This window comes from Sparus aurata, chromosome 10 (assembly GCF_900880675.1).
Source record: "Sparus aurata chromosome 10, fSpaAur1.1, whole genome shotgun sequence".
NCBI classification, from domain to species: Eukaryota; Metazoa; Chordata; class Actinopteri; order Spariformes; family Sparidae; genus Sparus; species Sparus aurata.
In genome coordinates this window covers 6,803,480-6,817,752 of record NC_044196.1, presented here as the reverse complement: position 1 = coordinate 6,817,752, position 14,273 = coordinate 6,803,480, and the positions used below count along the sequence as shown (strand labels likewise).

The following is a 14,273-nucleotide window of genomic DNA, read 5'->3' as shown; positions in this document are numbered from 1 at the left end:
GTGGTGTGTTAAACAATCATGTCTCTTGTAACAGTGATGTTACTGCTATGTTAATATGTGTTTTAAAAAGCAAAGCTAACTTGGTAACGTGTAAAGCAAGTAAGAATTGAATGTCCTGTTTACATGGTTCTGAGTAGCTACTTTATTTAAAGCTGCATTCACATGTTAAATGTGTTATAGCACCCCCTGCAGGACACTTTTACCTTCCTGAACTTCTGCCTCTATTTTCTGTTTTCTTCATGAATGAGTTGTTCTGTTAAACCAGAACTGTAAGGAAGGTGATTCTGCAGATAGACAGTGGATCGTTTAGTCTCATTAAAGCTTCTGGTTGGTGTTCGGCCTGAAGTTCTGACCCAGAGCGACAGTATTTGACGACTTGGGAATGAGACTCAACTATCAACTATCTCCCGGATCACCTTCCCTACTATCGATGTAGTTTTAAGAATGAAGGTTGGAGTTTGTGAGATAAAAAAAATTTTAGAATTAAACTTTATGGAACCTTTAATACAGTCTGAAATAAGGTCAGAAGCCTTTAAATGATTAAAAGACTATGGTGTACAAATACACTTCTTAAAGGGACACTATGTAGTTTTGTAGAATAAATTCAAACTCAGAATTCTAATATTTACAATAATAATGAGGTCATAATACAAACTTTTCTCCAGAGTTGAATAAACAAGCTGCTCTCAGAGGAAAAGAAGGTCCCAGAACACTGCTTGAAGCTAGAAAGGTGGCAGGGTCCGCCACATATAAACTAAATAAAACAGTTTGAATTGTGTCAAGCATGAAAACAGAGAGTTTGATTATTTAGCTTCACCAAAACGACATACTGCACAACATTAATGGATGCCATAAATAAACGTGTGTTTCCTGTGTGTTCAGGGACGTGCTGTCTGTTCTGCACCACATGCAGGTGGCTTTACAAGCACTTCAAATACATTCACGACCTCAACGCTGACAGTCTACATGTCTTAATTTACCAACCGTGTGTGAAAATGTCTATACGGGTCATCAAATCATCTTTATTGATTAACGAATAATGACAAGTTAGTTTGATTTGTCCTGTGAAGTGTTAAATAATAAAACATATGTAGATATTAGTTTATTGTTTAGTGGTATTTAAACGCTGAGAAAGTGTTTGAGTTCTCAAGGTGAGATGAAAAAAACCGCGTGGTTCACGTCTGTCTCACTGCGTTCAGTGTAAAACAACCACACGTCAGTCAGGTATTAATAACTGACATGAAGTTTCGATGCTTCTTCGTGTTCTCTGACAGTCAGTCAACATCGAGACATGATGGAGTTGACAGGTTTCCTCCTCACCCTCTGTGAGTAACATGCTACTTAATATTCACTCATGTGATATTAAACAGACTTCAACAGTGAAAACAGAAGGTCTCGTCAAGAATTGTATCTTTTTGCAAACACAGATCCTTAACAATGGCTTATATACTGTAATTATTTAAGTATCTGTTAATAATTCAACATTTGGCGTGATCACCTGAGTTTGAACCTTCACCGAAAGATGAAGGTCCAAAGTACAAAGGTTAACTTAAATGTGACTGGGGTTTAAACCAGGCGTGGAAGTAACTCTTCTGTCTGTAACTGTACTCGTATGTAATTGTTGTTTTCAAAGTAACTAAGAAGATGTCATGGTCTGAGTTGAAGCTCTTATTTGTAAGAGAAGATCATTTTGGGTCTGAGTTGATTGGGATGGCCGCCGAGAATATTTTGTGTGTTTACTCGAGCGTTCTTTTAAAAGCAGAAGTCACCAGTGGTTTGTTGTTCCGTCTTCTCTGCAGCCTCTCTGACCGTCTCTCCTGACAGATCTCAGTTCTTTAAGTACGAGTCTTTGTCTCTGAGCTGCGAGGACGTCAGGGAACCCTCCAGATGGACAGTGAAGGCCAAAACCGTCCGAGGAGTTACAGAGTGTGGACGCGACTGGGGCTTTCAGCAGGGCTCCACCTGCACCATCAATGAGGCCTACAGCTGGAACAGCGGGGTGTACTGGTGTGAGTCCACATCTGGAGAGACGAGTCCAGCTGCCAACATCAGCGTCACCGGTGAGTTCTGTCCTTCAAGTGAGGTCAAACTCAGAATCAGGGCCGCCCCTGGCCAAATTTGGGCCCTAAGCAGAGTTGTATTTTGAGCCCCCCCCCATTACAAAATGACTGTATCACAAAATGCCATTTAGGTTTACAACCTTTATTAGTAGGAACAAATCAAATGAGCCTTTTACAGATGACATGGTGCTTGATGGCCCTGATGACGTGCTGGGTGCTGGCTCTGTGTCACCCTTGGTAACAAACTGCAGCATTGACCCTGTTATGACAAGAAAGCCATCATACAAGCAGATTATTGAGATTTGTTTTGGTCTTAATGGTAAATTACACAATGAAATTAATGTAAATATTAATGTAAATATTGTGGCAAGGCAATGTTTGAAATTGCGTTGCCACGATGTCAATCATTGCGTTAACGCCTGTGGTGTCAGATCACTCGTCTCTTTTTTTTCTCTCTCCTGCCTCGGGCTGACTTGGCGCTCTACATGTGCCTCACTGCAGCGATGCGCATCCTTTACGCATTTGCAAAGAATGCATCCCCTTGCGCAAAATGGGACCCCCTATGGCTGGTGGGGCCCTACACACAGCGCCTGTTCTGCGTGTAGGGAGGGGCGGCGCTGAGCAAACACCCTGCCAGCAACATGAGGCGAATTTGTATAAAGCTAATAAACATTAGCATTTATGTTGGGTGACTAACATGCTGCATTTCCTGGTAATGCTTCACAATAAAAGCCATTCTGTGTTTCACCAGGTGGATGCCTTTAGTGTGAAGCAGCAGCAGCAGCAGGACATGTTGGGTTAACATCAGCAGTCACTTAGTCTTAGTCATTGTTCCTTGTGCATGTGGAGACAGTTTGAATGGTGGACTCCACCACTGAATATGAAATTGACTGATGAACAAGGCAACTACAATGTAAATGAAGTGAAAGGCTATTGCTGATTTTGGAAGAAGATCTGAAATCTTAAGGCTTAAAACTTAACAAAAGGACAATTTTTTGGGGGGGATAATTCAACAACACAAAAAAACAAGCAGCCAAAAGATGAATCTACTATCAAACCAAAATAACACAAAATAACATAACAGTTTGATTATCTGAACTCAAAATATTCAGAAACTCTCAACAATAACCTGATCCATGATCCCGTTAAAGCTCTTCTTTTGCCAATTGTTGTAATAATCACATTTTATTCTCCGTCCACCATGATGATGATGAGGCTGTTTCACCAAAAGAAACAGAAAGATCAAGACTTGTCTCTTTAACAGTAAAATATCTGCCCTCTGGTGTCCAAAGCTGCCAACTACAAATGGAACCTCTCAGCAGAGGAATGATTTCATGCACTGTTATTGTTTTTCTCTTTGTTCAAAATTACAACAGTCTACCTCAAAGAAATAGAATAAAAAGAAATGCCTGTAATTATCAGTTAAACAACGTTTGAACTCTTATCCTTTAGAATGAAATCTGCTAATTTTCAAATCATACTTCCGTACATTTGCTCCAGACATGACTTTGTTTGTGTAGATGATCTTTTCCTACAGGTAACACAAAGTACAGCAGATGCATAATTTGATAATGGATTATGGATTATCTCCATATTTCCAATATTAAATGTGCAGCATTTTATTTAATTTCAGACACATAATATAAAGTAGAATATCATCAGCTGTTACAGCTTGAATAATGATGAGGACCCAAAAAGTCCAATACCCAAAATGCAAAGCAACAACCCCAAAGAGAAACAAAAACCAACTAAAGTACAAATGACAACACCAGAAACACAACAGAGACAAAGACAAACTGACAAAGACTAACAGATAAACACACTTGGACTGATTGACAGATGAGGTGCACACAGAAAAAAAAAAGGGTGGACAGGAAGTGGAAAGTCACAACAAGACATGAGGATGAATTCTTCAAAATAAAGCAGGAAACCAAAGGAAGCAAAAGAGAGACAGCTGCACAGGCTCCAGCATTCACTGTGATCAGGTATTTTACAGTTCATGAACACCTGCAGCTGTTTTAAGTTTCGATAACGTTTCATAATTATTCTGTGATTCAAAGAGAACCATGTGATCCTGGAGAGTCCCGTGTCTCCTGTGATGGAGGGAGAATCTGTGACTCTGCGCTGCTCCACTAAGAGCAACTCTTCGGACCTGCGAGCCAGCATCTTCATGAAGGACAGAAATCCGGTTGGAGCCGCGATCACAGGAGAGATGACCGTCTCCGCCGTGTCCAAGTCTGACGAAGGCCTCTATATGTGTGTGATCACCAATGTCGGGGCGTCGGCAGAGAGTTGGCTCGCTGTCAGAGGTGAGATGAAGCACTGAACATGTGGACGTATGGTGGCTTGATGTTTAACTTCCCACACATCATCTTTTATCACCACAAATTTTTGAGAGCTTTTGTTATGTTGCAGATTCAGATTCCTTTTTCAGCTTTTGTAAACATTGTTTTGTAACTTTTAAGCGATGCGGTTACAGAACAGCTGCAAAAATAGTTGATTGACAGAAAATGTATTGGCATTTTAAAATCATATCTAAAGTAAAAACATGTTGTTTTTCCAGCTTCTTCAGTGAAGATTTGCTGCTTGTTCAGATATGTTCAAATCTTTTCCATTTTTCGTAATTTTGCTTTAATACTGACCTTTTATTTACCATCCACTGTGCTGCTGATGAGGCCGTTCAAGATGCACTCTGCTTGGTAACAGTAAAACATCTCTCAACACTGCCATCTGATGTTCAAAGCTAGAATGGATCCTCTCAGCAGACTAATGGTGGTGTGAAGACATCCAGGAAGAAAATCCATGTTACTTTGCAGACTCAGATATTTAAAGAGTTTCTAAAAATGAATAAATAACCCGCTGAAACGATAAACTCGTGGACAGAAAATGAACTGGAAACTATTTTAAAGTCATCTAGTGGATATTTTTAAGAAGACCTCACCATGTTTGTGGCAACATAAAACAGGTACCTGTACGTTTGGCGAGCAGAACTCAGTGTTTTTAAAGAGACCTTGGGACATCTTCAGATGTATTATTGTGACTCAAATAGGTGTTTTGAGTCAAAGAATTATGTTTTCCTGACTCCATGTTGCTTTTACGCCCAAGCAGAGAGGAAACAGAGTTGTCACAAGTGAACATTGGAAAAGCAACAATCGTAAAGTTGCAGCAAAAGCAGTCAAAAGTCAGTTTGAACTTATTTATGGTTTTGCAAAAATAGACTTTGATATAATACTAATGTTTATTCTGAGGGCTGTGCTGGTATTTCTACAGTGTTAAATCACAGTAAATAGAGGATCAGAGGATCAGACTGCAGGTGCATTCATCTTCAGCATGAAGTCATATGAGATCGCTCGTCAGCTTTATCTTTAAACATGTTGAAAATCTTGGTTTTTATGCACAGAGCGAGTTGCAGAGAAAAAGGACTCAGCTCGACCCTCTGGTGGTTTTACTGGAAACGTGACAGAAGGTGAGTTAACCACAGAACATGTTACACAGGTCCTGAGGTCGATGTGTCTCCTGCTTTAAATACATTGAATTCCAGCAGAGATAGATTTATGAATACTGGAGAGGAGAGGTTCACCGTTTCATGACCTCATGCTGCGTTTTGAACACCAGCAGGTCCTGGTGCTCCTGCAGCTTCCCACCTGTCTGTCTCCAGACTCATTTGTGAACATTTTTTTCTATATTTAAGCTGTACGGTTACAGTACTATTGAAATGTATTGACAACCATTTCTAAATCATTTTTAATGTAAATACATTTAGTTTTTCCAGCATCTTCACTGAAGTTTTCGCAGCTTGTCCAGTTATTTGTTGCCCATTTTTCCTAAAGTTGGTTTAATATTGACCTTTTATTTACCATCCACTGTGCTGCTGATGAGGCCGTTCAAGATGCACTCAGCTTGGTAACAGCAAAACATCTCTCAACACTGCCATCTGATGTTCAAAGCTAGAATGGATCCTCTCGGCAGACTAATGGTGGTGTGAAGACATCCAGGAAGAAAACCCATGTTACTTTGCAGACTCAGATATTTAAAGAGTTTCTAAAACTGGGTTTTGCACAAATAACCTGCTGAATCGATAAACTTGTGGACAGAAAATGAACTGGCAACTATTTTTGATATTTTTAAGAAGACCTCACCGTGTTTGTGGTAACATAAAACAGATATGTTGGACATGAACTCGACACGACTGCACCTGTATGTTTGGCGAGCGGAACTCTGTGTTTTTAAAGAGACCCTGGGACATCTTCAGACGTATTATTGTTACTCAAACAAGTGTTTTGAGCAAAAAAATGATGTTTTCCTGACTCCATTTCGCTTTTACGCCCAAGCAGAGCAGAAGCAGCGTTGTCACAAGTGAACATTGGAAAAGCAATAATCGTAAAGTTGCAGCATAAGCATTGTTCAGTTTGAACTTGTTTGTGGTTTTGCAAAAAATAGACTTTAATGTTTATTCTGAGGACTGGGCTGGTATTATTACAGTGTTAAATCACAGTAAATAGAGGATCAGACTGCAGGTGCATTCATCTTCAGCATGAAGTCATATGAGATTGCTCGTTAGCTTTATCTTTAAACATCTTGAAAATGTTGTTTTTTTTATGCACAGAACAAGTCACAGAGAAAAAGGACTCAGCTCGACCTTCTGGTGGTTTTACTGGAAACGTGACAGAAGGTGAGTTAACCACAGAACATGTTACACAGGTCCTGAGGCTGATGTGTCTCCTGCTTTAAATACGTTGAATTCCAGCAGAGATAGATTTATGAATACAGGAGAGGTGAGGTTCACAGTTTCATGACCTCATGCTGCGTTTTGAACACCAGCAGGTCCTGGTGCTCCTGCAGCTTCCCACCTGTATGTCTCCAGACTCATATGTCTTCTAGTGGTGGGGACTCCCTACCTGCTGTCCACCATCAAACTGGGAGTCCTATACAGAGGCAAGGCTAAAAGTGAGTGTGACTGTGGGGATGGAGATGATTTTAAAGATGTTTTCAGCTCCATTGTTGACTGTAGAGAGATGAACTGTGATTTTGTTTCTGCAGCACGGCAAGTTAAAGAGACAAGAAACTGCGATGAAGTCCAGATGGAGGAAATAATTTGAAGTACAGCACTTTTTTGTGAAACTGGGGGACTGGACATCCAATAGGGGTTGAGAACCATGAAGCCATTGTTACCGATTGGCTATTACTGCTTTGTCTTTGTGAATATTTGAAACAAATAATAATAAAGGCATCAGACCTCAATGTGCAAGGTTTCTGTGCATTTATCAGATGAAGAAAATATTAAAAAACGCATTAAAAACAAACAGACTTTGTGTGCAAAGGCCTAAAATGTTAAATCTGCAGTTGCTGAGAAAGTAATAAGGTCACCTCGAGTCAAGCAAGGTCACTCAACTACAAGGAAAGGTCTTTCATTCAAGGCCTAACTGAAGTAGACGTACAGAAGTATGAGCGGCAAAATGTATTTGAAGAAGTACTCAGTGTTTTATGTTATAGCTGGTCATTATTTTTTTATTTTAATTACTTGTTATACTGTTTTTATATGTTTTTATTTCATACAGAGAACATATTCTCATATCTTCAAAGTTACTAACATGTAACCAGCAACAGCAGTTTAGTATAATATTGGCCTGTGAAACACGGAGGTGCAGAAGTAGCATAACAGAAATACCCAATAAGGTACTTCAAAATTATATTTAAGATCAGTACTTGAGTAAATGTTAATCTGCAGACTTGCATAGTTTTGCAGAAGATGAGGCACTGTGGGAACTTAAAATGACAAGCAACAAACAAACTGCAGCAAAATAAAACGTCTCTGTCTGCAAGTCAACACGAAGGATGTGTGATGTCCTGTGTGAGGACGAAAGACACAAAGCTATTTACATGTAAAGTCTTTTAAGAATGCAGAACCTGTGGTTTAACACTGTCGGTCACTAAAAATGGCACAACATCAACATAAGTATGATAGGACCATGTTCCTATGACAGTCACTCTTCATTGTGACAGAATGGAGGCGTCATCTGTCCCTCTGCTCCTCGGTAAGTCAAACAAAGACCTTGAAAGAAGCTGAAATGTATCAAGGAGATGAAAGGATGTACGAGCTCTTTTAGTCTCGACAATAAGATTCTGATTTCAGTTTGTATCTTGATGTTGCTGCTGAAGCTCTGATACAAAAACACCCCTGAGCATTTCTAGCATTTCTAACTTGTGCTCGTCTAGTTTAGACTGAAGCTCAGCAATGATGTCTTTGGTCGCCTTGTTTCTAAATACAACAAACTTATTTTTTGTATCCAGCTATTGAACTTTTCTTAGCAATGGTATGGTGAGTTGAAAGGACCAGAGGCTGTATAAGCATCAGTCAACAAGCGAATTGTACTGCTTCTTTTACATAATGTTTTATTTTACTTGCAATCTACGTATGAGGTAAAACAAAATAACAGAGAATGCAAGTCAGTGTCCAAATACTTTAATTCAGATAGTTAGTTAGTTTACCACAACAAACATATACATATAAATATACAAAAGACAGCTTGCAACAGCAGATAACAGCAGTTCAGCTTACCCAGGTCATGTCATGGTTGATTTTATCAGCTGTGGTTACTTGGTCACATTCAGTAGATCTACATGTCACTGGTGTTATGTCTGGCTTTTGCAGAAGTGACCCGTAGTTTCACACAGAAATCAGAAGAAAAGCAAACATCTGTGGTTTGCAGGGTTCTTCTTTTCTGCCCTGCAAGAAGAATTTCACAAAACACAAGTCTGAGAGGTTGAAAAACGAATGATGCAACGCAATTATCCGATGAAGTTCTTACTCTGATCACAGCATGCAGTTAATGTGGTATACACCTTGTTTGAGAATAATGAGAGTAGATTTGAGGAACTTGACATGTTTAGCCCTGTGCTAACTGATGACCTTTGCTTCTTGTCTTTTTGCAGACCTGGCTGTGCTGCTTGTGTCTGGATTGGCTGTTTCTGCAAGTAAGCTGAGAGAAGTGAAATGCTACCAAAGATACACTGATACAAACACACTTTTTTGTCTTTTTCTCAGCCATCCATCTTACTCTGTCCTGCATGTCTTTCCTCCAGTCTCTCTGAACGTCAGTCCAAACCGTCAGCAGTTCTTCTCAGGCGAGTCAGTCCGTCTGAGTTGCGAGAAAGACGGGAACTCTGCTGGATGGACGCTGAAGAGGACATCCTTCATACGGACGGAGACGTGCGAGGCTGATGAAGGCTTCGGGAGACTCAATCGTTCAACCTGCATCATCTCTGATCTCTCTCTCTCATCAGGTCAAGGTGTTTACTGGTGTGAACACCACAGCGGACAGAGGAGCACAACGATCACCGTCACTGTATCAGGTAGAAGAGCGACTGTATGTTGGGTTAGCATGTCTTGTGTTAATAGTGGTCGAAGTTTCACAGAAAGCTGGAGACTCATTGCTGTATTTCTTAACAGAAAGGCGTAAAACGTATGATCTACAGATTTTAAATACTGTAAACATTTTTACTTGATCAACGTGGCAAGTCACGTCAAGAGTTAACTGCCTCTAGCAACCAATTCTGGAGTTTCTATAGTGACTAAATTAAGTCAATAGAACAGTTATGTTCATGGGTTGGTGAAAATAACTTCCCTCCCAAAGAGGAACACGATGTGAGACCTACTGATGAACACAGAACAAGACGGCAGATCGATTTGAATAACAAGCTGACAAAGAACGGCTCCAAACAATTTAATGATCAATGACATCTCAATCCACAGCAGTCATTGAGCAGATGTTTTACTTACGTCGGTTTAAAAGCTGCACCATATTTTTGCGTTAAAAACTGATGAAAGATCATGTGTAACGTGTACGGGGTAGTTGGTGATAAAAATCCCACGGAGTTATCAACAGAACTCTGCAGATCAGATTCAGCAAGAAATCTTACATAAACCCTCTGCAGGCTGCTCGCCCAACATGTAACGACATGTGTAGCGACCAGCAGGTGAACAAACTTCAGCATTTAGCAACCGAAGAGCCAAACATTTCCCTTGGGTGATTTAAAGGAGACCAAACCAGAGATAAAAGGAGAGTGAATGTTGGATGGCCAGAAACATGACCTTAAATCAAATGCTAAAGTAACTCAACAGCTTTATAAGATATGATAATGTTTTATCTAAAGCTTCTTCTGCTCCCCCAGTGGCAATTTTTTAAAATCTAAATTGATCTAGAATAGTCTCTGAACTTCTGTCTCCTCATTATGTTCCTGTTCATGTGCTTGTTCCCTGTGTGCTTCAGAACGGCCTTTTATCATGGAGATCCCTGCACTTCCTGTGATGGCAGGAAGTGATGTGACTCTGCGCTGCATGGACAGACGTGGTTCAACTGTCCCGGTTAACTTCTTCAAGTTTGGCAGACATACCGCCCCGTTTAAAGCTGCACCTAACGGAGAGTTTACCATCAGGAATGTCCAACGGTCTGATGAAGGTTACTACTGGTGCTCTACTGATCGGACCACATCACCATCGAGCAAGCTGAGTGTCAGAGGTAATGAAACAAGGGAGCCGTGTTCATGAACTCGTAGTAAGAAGTGTCGACTGTAGTTTCAGAGGTTTGAAAAAGAAATGTTCTAGAGTTTCCAAATATAGTGGAGGCCAATGAATGTAGCAACCGTGATCTGATTTATAACAAGAAAACAGCAGGTTGTATTTGTATAATTTCATGAGTTTATCCACTTCATCTGACATATCATACTCAACAGTTGACTGATAAGTCAGTATTTGCACCTGTAGTATGGCTAAATAACTTAAGTACCTAGTTTTCTTCTTCTTCTTTTTTTTTTAGATATCCTTCATTTAGACAACCCAATGGGCAGAATAAGATAGGAACCGGTATACTTCAGATATGCTGAAACTTTACTTGCGTGTAGGATACATTTTTTTGTGTTTATGGTCTGTCTAACTTTAGGAACAAAAAACACTACCTACAGTTAAGAAAGATCATGTTTTGGGCTTAGACATGCCTGTTTTTATCGCCACAAACACAGCTGGAGAAGTCTTGTTAAAAGAATATCCAGTGGCTTCACTACTACAGATGTTCAGGCGCTGTCTCCAACAGTGGTCTCCGGCTGTCATAAAAGTCAGCTATTGTAGAAATGCCAATATGGTATATAGTATGTAGTATGGACAAAGACATTTGAACATAACCATGGTTTCCAGAAACGTTAACTGCCAACATTTTATTCTGCTGATAAGGCTGCTGATAACGTTAGGGGAATTGGTCTTTATTGCTTACTGCATGCCAAATGGCTTTTAAATGGTGAAAACTGGACTTGGGCTTGACTGGACTCTAGACCAGCCATCTAGACAATCCACAAAACTTTTTTTCACCAAACAAACAGCCTTAAAGGAGAACTTCAGTTGATTTAAACATGCAGCTTCATTGCTCAAGCTACCCTTGACTTGCCAGTACCGAAGACGCGAACACATTCTCTTCGTCTTAACATGCTCCACATCTCACACCAAAAGTTATGCAACATCAGCAGACACCTTACAACACAGCACTGTAGCGTGTATGACTCAAAATGAATTAAAAAAGTAGTTAAAACAGTGTGTTTGTGCAAGCAGCTACTTACCTGTTTGTTGACATCCGTGTGTTCCGGTAGCTAGACCAAACTAGCATATCCATCGAGTGTGCACTTAACAGGCTATTGCAAGGCTCAAGGCTCATGACAGGCTGTAACATGGACATGTACATTATGAACAGAAACACGAAAATGCTGGAATACGTTTCCGTCTCCGCCAGTGAGGGTGTAAGTGCACGGTCGACGAATGCTGATGTCTGCTTGTAGCGCCTCTCTAGCGTGTTTGACTATAGTGAGAGGTGGCTAACCTGTGTTCTTTTAAATATTCAAAGTGGCTTGGGATTTCCTGCTGTGTGTATGATCATTTACCTTCAAATACAATACTTTTTACCTTTTAGATCACTATTAATAACTAAACTTTACCATGAACTGAAATGTATTTAGGATTATTTTTGTTCCTTTTAAACACTTTCATCCTTTAAACACTCTTAATCTATCAAAAACACAAATCACTCTTTGTCTTAACTTAAAACATCAAAAGTATTCAATAACCACACCTGTTTTATGAAAAAGTATGAGTTATTTACTTTGAAAAATATGAACTCACTGGTTAAATATTTCTTTCAATGGTCTTATCAAATGCTTTACAACTCACAATAGTGCATTCACAGACACATTCAAACACATGGGCCCAAAGAAAATAAAATAGCCGGCAATAAAATAGCTTAAATGAAAATACCCAGTTCAACGTTGCAGGCCTGAAGGTATCTCATGTGCGTTGTAGCCTTAAAGAAAATGGCTGCTGCACCACGAAGGCAAATCAAACACTGGTACCGTCACTCATGGCTTTCGCCTCCCGCGCTCACGATCCAGGCAGCCAGAAACAGGAGGAGAGATGAAGAGAAGACTCACACCGCTGACGATTTCGACAAAGTCCATCACTCGGCAACGCTGTCCGGCTCCGTCCGGGTCTCTGTGTCTGTCGTCGGTCTTACAGCTCCACACCGGCTCTACTCATCAAGTTTGCTCGTCGCTAGCTTGTTAGCAAAGTCCGTGCACGCACTGCTAGCCGCTAGGTCAGCTGCTAACTCAAACTCCGGAATGTCTTCTTGTGCTGAGTAGTCCACTAAAACATAACTCTACCACCATTCAAGCTTTTAAAAGAGTCCTGGTCGAACAACTTCACTCGAACTGGCGTAGACATTAACTAGAAAGTTCTTCTCTTTTTACTTTACAGCAGACAACGTACATCACTCGGCTTCCTCCGCTCGTCACTCTCTCTCACTTCCTGGTCAGCAGCATTCATCCCGCCCCTGGTCCTTTGACCTCGAATGAGATTGGTCCAGGAATAAGAAAGGTCCTGACATAACATAAAATCACCAAAGGTCCAAGAAGGACAAATTCACAAACATTTGTATAACTCTTCCTTTCCTATTCTTACAGGTACATTCAAAGCATTTTACATATTTTAACAAAACCAACCATTAACATTTTAAATGCTGTATTTTATGAAACCTTACATATTACCTGAACAATATCCAATACTAATTACCCTCAATGAGCATTATTTTAACTTCACTGCTGGTCAATGAATTTGAACATTCTAACCTTAAGTGCTTTTTATTACCCAATGAACTTATTTATTAAATTATATTATCTTAGTCTTGAACACATTTTAACAGGGTTACATGCTGATGTTGCATAACTTTTGGTGTGAGATGTGGAGCATGTTAAGACGCTTAAAACACAGTGTAAAGTTCTGACCCCATGCTGTTAGCTGTCAATGCTAAGTCTCCGTTCACGGAGCTCTGTAATGGTTGGACCAAATGTGTTCGAGTCTTCGGTACTGGCAAGTCAAGGGCAGCTTGAGCAATGAAGCTGCATGTTTAAATCGACCAAAGTTCTCCTTTAAGAATCCAATGTGTCAATTATTTGTGTCATAACAGAAGCTGAACTCCCTGCCCGATCTAATTTCAATTGAACTCCAGTGAACTTGCTTATATAATATAACATATTTATCTGTAAGGGCTTTCCTCCACAGCTGCTTCTCTTCCTCCCACCAACTCCTCAGCCCCCCTCTCTGCCTTTCCTCTGGTCAAACTGCTCTGCCATCTAGTGGCCATTAGTCCGTACTGCATCTCTACAGGCCTGATGGTGTCCATATGCTGCTGCAGGAAGATGGGCAGCAACCGAGCCTGGAACTCAAAACTCCACTCGAGCTCCTCCCCCACGGCGACATCATGCACCGTCACCATGCAGATGGTTAACGAGCATGTTGATGACATGGCTGGCGTCACCACAGAACATCACTTTTAATTGTTCAGCACAGTCTGTGTGTGACAGTCAAGCTGCACAAACATCACAAATATTGTTTCTTATGTCATTTTGTGTGTCAGTAAAGTTCTCTTATTGTTGCTTCTTAGTTTCAATATATTCTGTCTTTCTGTGTCACTGATGATGATGATGGTGATGATGATGATGATGATGATGATGGTGATTACAAAAGACGCCGGTGCCATATAAATTGTTTGCTCGTGCCAATAAAGCATTGATTAAATTTGCTGCTTATATCATCCGCTCACTGTTACCTCTGCTGCTAATCACCGACTTAATTTGTAAAACATGTAACTATATAACCTGCTTATCTTCACTGTTAAT

General features: G+C 40.3%; 2 protein-coding genes across 5 annotated transcripts; both read left to right on the top strand.

Annotated features, from left to right (window-relative positions):
• The first annotated feature begins 1,266 nt into the window (after window positions 1–1,266).
• LOC115589822 (Fc receptor-like protein 5) lies at window positions 1,267–7,279 on the top strand. Of its 4 annotated transcripts, none has more exons than XM_030430986.1 (7): window positions 1,267–1,325; window positions 1,800–2,060; window positions 4,121–4,369; window positions 5,461–5,526; window positions 6,667–6,732; window positions 6,885–7,007; window positions 7,101–7,279. In XM_030430986.1, the coding sequence occupies exons 1-7, from the start codon at window positions 1,292–1,294 to the stop codon at window positions 7,157–7,159; spliced, it is 858 nt and encodes a 285-aa protein (XP_030286846.1). In that variant the 5' UTR covers window positions 1,267–1,291; the 3' UTR covers window positions 7,160–7,279. The 4 variants fall into 4 exon arrangements, with proteins under 4 accessions (XP_030286846.1, XP_030286845.1, XP_030286848.1 ...); XM_030430985.1 differs by having other exon boundaries at window positions 6,882–7,007; XM_030430988.1 differs by lacking the exon at window positions 6,667–6,732.
• Window positions 7,280–8,064: 785 nt separating this feature from the next.
• On the top strand, window positions 8,065–14,176 carry LOC115589317 (roundabout homolog 2-like). The gene is made up of 5 exons (XM_030430163.1): window positions 8,065–8,095; window positions 8,994–9,035; window positions 9,144–9,413; window positions 10,331–10,579; window positions 13,657–14,176. Exons 1-5 carry the CDS (start codon window positions 8,065–8,067, stop codon window positions 13,929–13,931), a joined length of 867 nt encoding a protein of 288 aa, XP_030286023.1. The 3' UTR covers window positions 13,932–14,176.
• The last annotated feature ends 97 nt before the right edge of the window (window positions 14,177–14,273 follow it).

What these genes read in the sequence shown, in the direction of transcription:
- LOC115589822 (XM_030430985.1), top strand. Translation starts at nt 1,292, where the DNA reads ATGATGGAGTTGACAGGTTTCCTCCTCACCCTCT. An exon ending in AGGTTTCCTCCTCACCCTCT is followed by an intron (nt 1,326 to 1,799) that starts GTGAGTAACATG and finishes TCTTCTCTGCAG; the next exon opens with CCTCTCTGACCGTCTCTCCT. An exon ending in TGCCAACATCAGCGTCACCG is followed by an intron (nt 2,061 to 4,120) that starts GTGAGTTCTGTC and finishes TGTGATTCAAAG; the next exon opens with AGAACCATGTGATCCTGGAG.
- LOC115589317 (XM_030430163.1), top strand. Translation starts at nt 8,065, where the DNA reads ATGGAGGCGTCATCTGTCCCTCTGCTCCTCG. An exon ending in ATCTGTCCCTCTGCTCCTCG is followed by an intron (nt 8,096 to 8,993) that starts GTAAGTCAAACA and finishes GTCTTTTTGCAG; the next exon opens with ACCTGGCTGTGCTGCTTGTG. An exon ending in TGGATTGGCTGTTTCTGCAA is followed by an intron (nt 9,036 to 9,143) that starts GTAAGCTGAGAG and finishes TCTTTCCTCCAG; the next exon opens with TCTCTCTGAACGTCAGTCCA.